This window comes from Sipha flava, unplaced genomic scaffold (assembly GCF_003268045.1).
Source record: "Sipha flava isolate LNK unplaced genomic scaffold, YSA_version1 20217_pilon_pilon, whole genome shotgun sequence".
Taxonomy (NCBI): Eukaryota; Metazoa; Arthropoda; class Insecta; order Hemiptera; family Aphididae; genus Sipha; species Sipha flava.
Window position 1 is genome coordinate 16,071 of NW_020272793.1, and position 11,794 is coordinate 27,864.

The 11,794-nt window shown below is 29.1% G+C and overlaps 2 protein-coding genes across 9 annotated transcripts in view; both read left to right on the forward strand.

The window, feature by feature from the left end:
- LOC112682282 (glutathione S-transferase-like) overlaps positions 1-2,227 on the forward strand; it is a 10,788-nt gene extending 8,561 nt beyond the window's left edge. The window contains 1 exon segment of the mRNA XM_025552821.1: positions 2,038-2,227. Coding sequence (XP_025408606.1) covers positions 2,038-2,205 — 168 coding nt within the window. The 3' untranslated portion in view covers positions 2,206-2,227.
- A 1,330-nt stretch (positions 2,228-3,557) lies between these two features.
- LOC112682281 (glutathione S-transferase-like) lies at positions 3,558-10,958 on the forward strand. 8 transcript variants are annotated; one of them, XR_003148485.1, is made up of 6 exons: positions 3,558-3,916; positions 6,828-7,229; positions 7,344-7,929; positions 8,019-8,196; positions 9,868-9,936; positions 10,516-10,958. XR_003148485.1 is itself a non-coding variant. In XM_025552819.1 (3 exons), the coding sequence occupies exons 1-3, from the start codon at positions 7,225-7,227 to the stop codon at positions 10,670-10,672; spliced, it is 231 nt and encodes a 76-aa protein (XP_025408604.1). In that variant the 5' UTR covers positions 7,210-7,224; the 3' UTR covers positions 10,673-10,692. The 8 variants fall into 8 exon arrangements, 1 of the variants encoding a protein (XP_025408604.1); XR_003148488.1 differs by having other exon boundaries at positions 6,828-7,221; XR_003148486.1 differs by having other exon boundaries at positions 7,344-7,878; positions 10,516-10,957.
- The last annotated feature ends 836 nt before the right edge of the window (positions 10,959-11,794 follow it).

Consider the following 11,794-nt stretch of genomic DNA (forward strand, 5'->3'; position numbering starts at 1 on the left):
AAACGATCACCATTTGTTAATCGTCGATAACTAAAACAACGGACGGATTCTCAAAATACGGAGTCAATATATTATTGTCAGTGGTTTACTATGGATCGTTATCGTCGGTACACCCAGGGAAGTTTTCGTAATAGTTATATTTTTAGCAATTTAGCAGTTTATACCACGAATTAATACGCAGTGGAAACACTTGAAACGTGTTACATAAATTGTATAACATTATTATATATTTTATTATTGCGATCCTAATATACATATGTGCTAATAATAATGAACAGATTACGAACTAATACCAAAAATTAAATAAAATATTAATCGTTTCCAATTTTTTTTCATATTTATTTAATTTTTCTAAGAAACAAATTCATATTCATATAATTGTTGAAGGACGCTGCGTCCCCTGCGTTCCTTGATGAATTAAATTAAGGGGTACGCTATAATATGAAGAAAAATGAAGAGTAGCTCAGACCCCCCCCCAATTCAACCACTGCCTTTATCATTATATTTTTTAATATTTAAAGATAAACTACATTTTTTTATTTAAAACACATATCTTATGATTTTTCATGATATTTAGTAATTTTTACTGCAAGTATTATTGTAATATTACAGTAATTTTAATGCTTAAGCCTTAGTTATGACTTTTAACTCATAACTTATAATTTTTTAAAATTAACTATCAAATATATTTATTTTATTTGATTAATATGTTTTCAAACTTTTCATCAACCACAGGATTTCAAGATATATATATATATATTTAATAAAATATGTTTGGAAACGTGCAATAGAAACCCATCATATATTTTTAATTTTGTATATTTACTTATACTATTTAATTAAAAAACGTTTTTCTGAATTGAAAAATATTCAATTACAAAATAATTATCATAAATAGTGCTTTAAGATATTCTTCGAAAATATTTGTATATTATGGAGCAACAGAATTTAGTATATATTAGGTAGAAAAAATAAAACAATAAGTTATTAAAAAAAAAAAAAAAAAAATAAGAAAATAAATCATAAACTGTTGTTTTTCTTTTATTTGATTATAAACTTCTTGCAAAAGGGTTTTTTATTCCTTTAAGTGTTTTTTTTCATGTATTGTAAAAAGTTTTCATAACAGAATGTGCTAAAGTTATCAAGTTACTGGATGTTCTATAAAATCTCCTTTTTCAATGCTTGAAGTACATCCAAAATAAACATTAAAACATTAGCATTTAGTAAAAAAAACTCTTTATAGGAGCATCGCAAACTATATACGAATTGTTAATATTAATTAAGGTTCCATTTACATTTAATGCATAATTTAATACTTCTAAAACATAAAAAATAAATGGATTTAAAAATTCTTCAATTAAATTTGGTTGTTATTGAGTAATTCTTTAAAATTTAAAATAGAAATTAGTATGAGCCAGAGTTGGTTTTTACTAGTCTAAGATATTGGTAGAATATCTATATTAATTCCAATTTTTAGTATATTATCACTTGTATATTTTTCAAAATTATTTATTTCTAAAAGTGGTAAGAGAATTTTTTTTAATTCAAAATGTATATAAGACCCATTTGATATTTCATTAGTTTTTAAAGAGAGTACAAAAAATAAGTTATTGTGGTGGTTATTTAAATTCTGTAAAAGTTAAATTTTTGTTTTTATTTTACACAATTTATGACAAAAAATACTCGTTGTCATGTTATGAATTGTTCAAAGTTTTTTTCATTATGTTATAAACATGCTTCTAAAAGTTGTATGATTTTATCTTAAGTAACAGCTGTAATCTGTTAATATATCAGTTGTGTGCATGTTTCGAGGATATTCTGTTTTATAGATTTGTATTTACATAAATACATATATAATAACACTGACCTTATTGTAATTATCTTAATATTTAATTTTTATTCTTAGTTGAATTATTATTTGATTATTTGATTTATGTTTTTGTAATGTAGTTTAATTTTTTTTTATTAAAATGTACAAAATGTACAACTATTTCTAATAAAATTATAATTTAATTAAAATGTCTGATTCTTTTTCAGTTGACTTGGGCTGACCTATTTTTTGTAGCTATTTTGGATTATTTAAACTTTATGGCAGAAATTGATTTATTGGAAGGTCGTCCAAACATGCAAGCACTCAAAAAAAAAGTGTTAGCCGTACCTCAAATAAAGACATGGGTTGAAAAAAGACCTACAAGAAATCCTTAAGCATAGAATCATTTCCAGCTCTGCAAATTTAAAAAATTAAGATTCCAGTTTATTTTTATTCAACAGTATTTTATACCATCAGTATAACCATTTATTTTTATAGTATTAATTAAATTTAAATTATGTATAATGTTATTTGATTCAAAATTAATAAAGTATTATTATTAGGGACCAGATTTATGTGCTTCTAAAAATGCTGTAATATGCTATAAAAATATGTTAAATGTATTATAAATGTAAAAAAAGTATTAATTAATACGGTATAAAAGAACTTTTAAAATATTTTGTCATCTTAGTTGCCATTTAACATTCTTTATCTTCAATCTATAAAGTATAAATAATACCCACATAAATAAAAAGTAAAAACAAAAATTGAATTCATATTTTACCTTATTGCATTGGATGATCAGAAGTTCCTTAATGTGTTCAAACGTTAAATTCCTCCGATTATCTGTAAGTACATTTTTATACACAGAATAACTTCACTCGACCTCAGCAATATTTATAGGAGCGTACTTCATATATGTAATATTACTTGCAAATAAATATTTCATAATTTTTCAAGTAGTTCATTGTTGCCGTCTATTTCTCCTTCCAAAATCTTAGAAATTGTCTTAATTATTTTATAATCAGGGTTTTTTTTTTTAGTATGGTTTTAAGTTTGGCATTTATAATACCACCAATTTGTTTTTTGATTATTTTAATGTGGTTTTTGCGTTTTTAATTTTGATCATTGCTTCTGATAACAAGTAATCTTTTGATTCTAAAATTTTTATTGTGCACGGAATTATTCCAAAATTTGATTTAATGTTAATTAAATTAGATTTAAAATTAGGATCTTTTATCAAATTTTGTGATTTTTTAATTGAAATAAAGTCTTCATCACTGTTCAATTGAAGAATTATTTATTTAATAATTTCCAACTTGTCACAATAATAAAAGGCTGTGTTTAGCCATGTACCCCAACGCGTTAATATTGGTTGTGGTGGAAGTGTTAGATTAGGGGCCATATTTCGGAAAAGTGTAGTGCGCGATGGAGCTTTTAAAAAAACTTATGATGTTAAAAATGAGTTTATCAACTTGAGGGAATTGATTTCTTATTTTTTCGGAAACTGTAATCGGTCGCAATTTTATCGATATTATGTGGCTGTGAACGTAAAAATACGACGGAAACGAATATATGTGCTATTAATAATATGCACTATAAAACTACAAATATGCATTGAATATACATTTAATAGGTGAAAACGTTGAAATATGAATATAAATCTGGTCCCTAATTATTACATTTTATATTTTAAGTATTTCATTAGTGTATAATAATGATTTTTTTCGGTAAATTCTATTTAAAATATATAAAATAATTTATTTTAATACACAAGTATTTATTTTCATTTATTAAAAACAAAAAACTTAAAATATTACGACTCAATTAATTAACTTCCAGAACCATTTTAATTCATAACAATTTATATATATATTAATTTCTATAAGCATTTTGTTAACTCAATTAATAAAACACAAAATTATTTATTGGATTGTATTATATAACGCAGACCTAGCGGCAGTCTTTATCATAAAAGCTATCAACGGCCGCTTTTCTGACTAATCGTCAACGCGAAACCCGGTTTTCCATCCATCCATCCATCATTGGAGTGGGGCCTGGAACGGTCACGACGACGTCCGACACACACCACCATCAAAACTGTGGGTTAGTAAATTTCGCATTGTGATGAGCGATTCTTGGAAATGAATCGATATTTTAAATTGATTCAAATCGGACTGAAAAGTACAATCAGAAATAAAGGTCGATTTACTTTATTTGCGGTTTTTCTAAATTGATGGTATTATTTGCCTGTGCTCTAGGTGAAAAGCAGATAAAAATATAAAATGTGTAATAACTTCTAATTTGTATTTCGTAATTGTATCAACAAATAACAATGAATCAATTCGCAAAAAATATCGAATCAAAAACTTGATTCGCATGAAAGATCGGATTAACGATTCGATTCGATCTTCACACAAATGAATCGATCTTTTAAAAGATCGGACCATGAAGATCGTCATTGCACGAAAAAGATCGATTAAAATTGCCCATCGCTATTAGTTCCACACTACTAGTTCCCCGATTTCAACACAACCATGACCCGTGTGCATGCATCGATGACAAAAGTCCTAATTTTTGTCATACTTGTTTTTTGCGTATTTGGTATTTCAGGTATTTGTTGTTCTTTTGCCTGATATGTAACACGATGACCAAATATACGGGGGAAAAGTTGCATTTTCATCAATGTATGTATCGATGAGATGATCGCATAATATACTGTAAAACTTTGGGTTTTTGACGTCCAAAAAAACTACCCACGAATCAAGGGGAACACTTGATTTGTGACCTATAAACCGCACTGCGTGATGACCCTAAGGCCAAGTCAGTGGAGCTTATAGGCTTTATACACTCAGTGGTTCATTAAAAAACCAAAGATTTGAATAAAGGGAAATAAATATATTTAACAGAAAAGTATTATGATCGTTACATAGATGAAAACGAAAGGAGGGAGTCAAAAGGGAGTATACATTATATTACGACGACGACAATGATGGTGCTGAAGCTTGTGGTGTTGATTGGCCTTTTCGCCCGCTATGGTCCATACGGTCGTACTTAGCCCATCATTCCGTATATGACGCACGTTGATGATAAGGTGTAAATATTCGTGGCACCGAAAAGTTGATTGTTGGTCGAAACGAAACGGTGTCCTGGTGACGTGAATCGAGAACAAAACTCCGTCGTCCGCGGTCGTGGAAAGAAAAAAAACAAATTGTTGGAGAGCCGCTTCTCTGTTCGGCCGGTGGTGGCTCCGTCAAAAGAATGTGATAGAGAGTGTCTCAGTGTCGTCGCGTCGTGAGCTTTTTTACATTAAATTTACAAATTGGGGAACAGGTTTCCCTGTCGGCACGCGCCGGCAGCCGCGACAACGGCACGCAACGGCGACGACGGGCAACCAGCTACGATACCGGCGCGATGGACACCGCTTGTGTGGTGGGTCGGGGAAACGGTATTGCATAACAATATTGTTTTGCATATTGTAATCGGATTTGCGCGTGTATGATAATAATTATTATCTTAATAAAATAGCCTCAAATTTCCGTGAATTTATATAACCTCAACAAGTTATTGAAGGTGCAACATCAATTGGAACAGAAAACCACTTGTTGTAATAGAAAAGAAGCTGAATTTTGAGTGATCTACTATTTTATTTTTATTTTTTTATTTTGAGTAATTAAACTTGAATAACTAAGGATAATCCTACATAGCAATTTTAGATAATGACACAGAAAAAAAAATATAATTTAAGTTTTGGAAAAGAAGATAGAGAAAACAAATTTTTTAAGTCGAGATTAAATAAAAAAAAAAAAACATGGTAATGTAATTATAAAGTAACAACATAAAAAAAATTATAATTTTAAACAGCACGTTGGTGCGAGAGACACTGGATAATATTTAAATATTAAAAAAAAAGTGTAATATAGTAAAAAGACCTACCAATAATAATATAATAACTTAACGGGGAGACAGAGAGAAGTGCACTAGCTTTATCTGTGTCCGAAACGGGGTCACACCGAATTTAAAGAAGATACGAGACAGAAAAAAGGGCAGTTTAAAGGGAAAACAGGGGGGGACAACATGGGGAGTTACGAATTTAATGACCTGGGCCTTCTAGATTATACTTATAATAGACTGTGCAGTTCTTGTGATTTTGAGCGGAGTCTCGCGTACGTTAGGGGCCCCGGATCAGGCAGAAACACTCCACGTACAACCCCCCATTTAATATGAAGTCCGGAAATTCAAGACATGGTCACCATTGGTGCTTATTACAAATGTATTTTAAATTTTAAATACTGGAGGAGAAGATCACCACGGGAGTGTTTACGTGGTAGGTGGTATATACGGCTTCAGATGTATTACATTGTAGGTATCTTTGGGTGTATTATTATCAGGGCGGACCAATTCATATACATTCACGGTTTTTAAACTTTTTATTTTAAAGGGGCCATCATATAACAGGAAAAATTTAAAAAATTTTTTGTTTATTGGATTACTAAGTTTATGGGTTCGGACTAATACAATATCGCCAATTTTGAAAAAGGTGAGATTGAGATGTTCTTGTTGACGTTTTTTACGGGATTCAGATTTTGATAGTTGGACTTCTTGGGCTAATATTAATTGTTATTGTGATCGAAAGATAAATTGTCGGGGAAATGTATGAATTGAGTGAGAGGATTATGTTGAGAATTTTGTAAGAATAGTGCTGAGGGGGTTTGGTGTGTAGACTCATGACGTACGTTGTTGAGCGTCCACTCGATGTATAGAACATATTGGGGCCATAATGAATGTTCCTGGTAATAATATGTTTGAAACATTCTACGTAACTTTCTCATGACACGTTCTGCTGGGTTAGATTGAGGGTGATAAATACTGGTGTGAGACACTTGAATATTATATTTTTTAAGAGAGGTTTGCCAATATTTACTTACAAATTGTCGACCATGGTCGGAGACGATATTTTTTGTTACACCATAATTTGGGAAATAATCTGTTGTTAATTTTTTAATACATATTTTAGCATTGGCAAACTGGAGAGGATATAATTTGACGAAGCGGGTGAAGTTATCAACAATTACAAAGATGTATGAAAATTGAAAAATACCAGTGGGAAGAGGACCGTAGAAGTCCACTAACAATTTATCGAAAGGTTGAGAAGAGAGAATAGATTGCATAGTACCCGCAATGCAGGTGGTCTTTGATTTACACTTCTGACACAACTCGCACGCTTGTACTATACAACGGATAATTTTATTGAAAGCGGGAAAGTAACAAATATTTTTTATAGATAGTATATATTAGTAATACTAATATAGTTTAATTCCTAATGCCTCTTTCCAAAATAGCCTATGTTCAAGAGTTTTGAGGACTATAAAATGTGTATTTGACGCTGTATGAGGCACACGGACACAACAGTAATGTGGTATTTTAATTTTTTTAGTTTTACTTTTAGTAATATAAACTTTAAAATTGTATAAAACGGAAACAAAACAAAATAGATAATGTCGTAACCCCGAATTTTTTTTGTTTTTTTTAGGGAGAAATTGTTGAATATCATACATATTATTTTTATACATATAATATTTTTGTGTCGTTATACCATGTTGTTACCGAGTCAAAAGAAAATCGATTGGCCCAACGATAACAACTATACAGTAGAAACTCGATCGACCGTCTCTCAGTTATCCGACATTGCTATCGTTAAATATAAATAATTTGGTGTTGGTTTCAATCATATATGCTAGTTAAATAATAAATAATGATAAAAAAACAACTAGGTGAGCCTGGCGCTCACTCAACATCAATGGCAGGACGTTACATAACGATACCAAAGACAAATGAATGAGACAATTGAGATTAACTCGTTGCGGCGATTATCAAGTGTGTACAATTTTTTTCTAATATCCAACATATGAAATAAACGTGCCGTGAACAAACAAATTGAATTATTTTTAATTAAATTTAATCAGTGATTGACGAGTAACTCTTACATAAAATACGAAATGTTGCAGCTGAAAAAGCTCGAGCGTCAAAAAAACAAAAGAAAATCACAGATTATTTTGTTTAAAATTGTTAGATTTAATTTAGTAGTATAGTAGTATGGTATTTAATAAGTAGTATATGTGTGTATTATTTTTTTTTCGGAAAATACACACGTTGTAAAAAATATATGTTTATTACAAAATTTAAATTGTAAAATTTCTGTTAACAGCCATAGTCCCGGTATCGATAGTGAAGGTTGATCGAGTTTCTACTGTATTAGATGACTGATCAAAATTACTAAAATGACCAAATCATTCGATCGAATCTAACCTAACCTAACTAGACTGTCCAGATTCAAATAATTCAAATTATTCAAACGACTGAAAATTTTCATCTCTAATCTGACCGTACGTAAGGAACTGAAAAGTTATGAATTCGTAAGACTCTGGGAAATATATCGACAAAAATATAAATTATTTTGTATAAATAATGCATTACATTTGCCTTTACATTTCGCTCTTATAATCCACATACATTTTGTTATATTAATATATTGTTTATTTAAAGCTGTGTCCAAACCAAAACAACATTGTGGGCAAGACACAATTTCCACATTTTTGGCTACAAAATTTTTTAAACATTTCTTTAAAAATTGTAAACTTTTGTGTTTTCAACAAAGTTAGCAACAACATTTTATTTCCACATAGGAGGCGGTAAAGATCATAGAATGTTAAGAAATATTATTGACAAAAATGTTTTTAAATTTTTTCTGCTGGTTTTATTGACAACATTTCATGGTATTATCAATTATTAGCATAATATGTAGCGAATTATAAAGATGAACTGAGTATACAACCAAATATGGTAATAATTGTCTAGAAAACATGTAACTATTTATTTACCTTAGTTCGTCAGATAATAGATTCATATCATTATGGTTAAGATCATTCAGCATATTTGTTTTATTAATAGTTTATTTACACTGGAGGCTAGGATGAACCCAAAATTTCTTTTTTTAATAGAACTTAAAATAATTGTGCAAACTGCTGCAACCACTACTTCTTCCTGGCTGAACATCTTGCTAAACACTAAAATTTGGTCAATAATGTTTCTTTGGTCTGGACTTATAAGTTTTTACTTATTATTGAACACTTTGTAGGAAACAATTATCAAAAACTGTTGACAACAAAGTTGTCCACAATGTTGCTTTGGTCTGGATGCAGCTTAAGATGAAAAAAAAAACATACTTGATAAATTTTTCTATGGATACATTTGAACTTAAAATTAATTTATATCCGTAAATAATTTTAAATTGTTACGAATTATTTAAAATTAATAAAACAGCGATTTTTTAAATTAATTTGATGAATATACCACGTATAAAAAATTGAGAATTTTTCAACTAAATATCTAAATATAAGTTTTATCTAACAAATATTAATGGAAGGGGGTTTTAAACATAAAACATTGCCGCTTCTTACTAAAACAAAATTATACAATACCAATATTACTTAATAATTACCGACTATACTTATATATGTCATACATAGGTGAGGAGTTTTGCCCTTTGTAACACCGGTCACGTTAATTTTTTTTCGTAAATAAATATAATTTAATAATAATTTATTACAACATAAGAAGTGGATTTGCTTGAAAAACTTTGTTTTTTTTTTTGTGCGTTATGTAAGTATGTTACAAAACATCATTCAAATATGTGGCAACATCTAGTCGATGACACGTTATCAGATAACTAGTATTATTTAATCGAAAACGATTTACAAATTTAAAAATTAATTAGTTAACATTTTTTATAAATAATTTAAAATCTTAACAAATAAAGTTAGTCAAATCGCATGTCATTCAGAATCAAAGGAATATGACGCCATAGTTATCGTTCTATCTAACCCTATTAAGTTATAGTCCACATGAAAAAAATCGCGGTTTTTTATTTATAATCTATAATTTTTTGACCTTAAGTCACGAACGGGAAAAAATTTTCACCGCGAAATAACAGCAGTATGGATATACCAAATATATTTGACAATATCAGTTTATTTAGCATAATTGTATATACGTAGGTACTCCGTCACACGTGGACTGCAACCTCAATATTCAACTGTTTTCGTTTTCGTAGTAACCATATTACAGTAAGTAAATGTCAAATATCGATAAAATATTAATAAAAAACTGACTAAACGATCAATGAGTAATTTTTATTATTCCGCACATAGTACGCCGCTGCCATACGTTCCGTTGTCAACGAGATCGTTTACGTTCTGTTTTACAGTTCATAAAAAAAAATGGTTGTGTATTAAAAAAAATAAAATATTAATATTTTGTTTATGATATATTTATAAATATTATTATTATGTGACGCGATAATGTTCAAAAGTTTATCGTAGCCTCTTAATTTGATTATTATTACTATCCTGAGTCCAATAAAATTATTCGTGGAATTTCCGTTTTAATTATTTCCCTAAAACTATTGTTTCCATTATAATTATTTATTACATTTAACATCAATAACAAGAGAATTATTTTTATTGGGTTTTAATACAATTTCTGGTAAATCATTAAAATCTAATCTTTAGTTTTTACATCAATAGTTTACAGTATCCATATATTAGTATCGATTAATTTGTAAAATGTGCTCTTTATAAACATAATACGAGTATGTATTCTCATCTAGTCATTCTATTCAAATAATAATCACTTTTATATTACAGTAAACAATATATCATCATGTCATCGTATAAACTAACATACTTCAACGTAACTGGATTGGGCGAACCTATTAGATTCTTGCTGTCCTACTTGAACATTGATTTCGAAGATGTTCGTTTTGAACTTGAACAATGGCCATCGATCAAACGTAGTAAGTAACCATAAATACCAATTTGTAATGCTATTTTCATTATACTATTATGTATTCAAGATATAAATAACGCTTATTTTTCTACTGTCTTGAAATATGTATTATTACCCTGGAATAAAGAACCATAGATACCTTACTATGAATATTTGTAATTAGGGCTCGTAAGTTGTTGCATTTGCATTTTTTTTTTTTTTTTTGGACTATTAGATTTATTACTAGGTAAGCTAGAAATTCATTCCATGACACTACGAAAAAATATCAAATATTAATAGTGCTTATTTTGGTATATTCAGCGGTTTTTAGATCTTAGAGCATATTTTTTAATTTCACAATTTTTTAGAGTATATTTTTAATTTATGATGATTAATTTTGGAAATTCATAAATTAAAAAATAAATACATTCATAATGAGATTTCTTACTAAGTACTCTTGTATTACATTTTATTTGACATTTAAAACTATAATATGAATGGTAGGTAATTTAGCATACATTCATTCAAATTTTGAGTTTATACCGGAGTATATTATGAAATTTGAAATAAAAAAAATGTAATTATCTGAAGTTTTTGTTAGGCAAGGGCGTCAATTGGCCATTTTATTTTTAATCTCTTTGATGGGTTGCTGGGAATGGTTATAGACTCTATAATATAGATGACACAAGGGAAATAAGAGGGTTTTGGTTTGAATGGAATTTTGAGTGGATATTTTTGTAATGTCGGATTGCTATTTCATTGATTGTTGGGATTTGTAGATTCTTATGTAGTGCGTCGTTAGTCATATACCATGGAACTCTAGTTATTTGTCTAAGACATATATACTGGAAATCTTGTATGGGTCTTAGATGGTTTAGCTTGAGCCCAGATTTGAATACCATGTTACGCCTTAATCCCAATTCTACGGAATGAGCGCCCGGTGACAAACACCTTAGAATAACGAGGGTCTCCAACCAGGTACCCAGACCTTGTTAGGGGCCGGAGTACCTAGATTTTTATAATTTATTAATATTAATTTTTGTGGTTTGAAAGGAAAAAAACTAAAAAAAATAAAATACCGATTATGAGAAAAAAAATGTATTTTAAGCATTTTTTTTAATTTCGATGCAGAGAAAGCTCGGTGTCGCGTAAAACTGT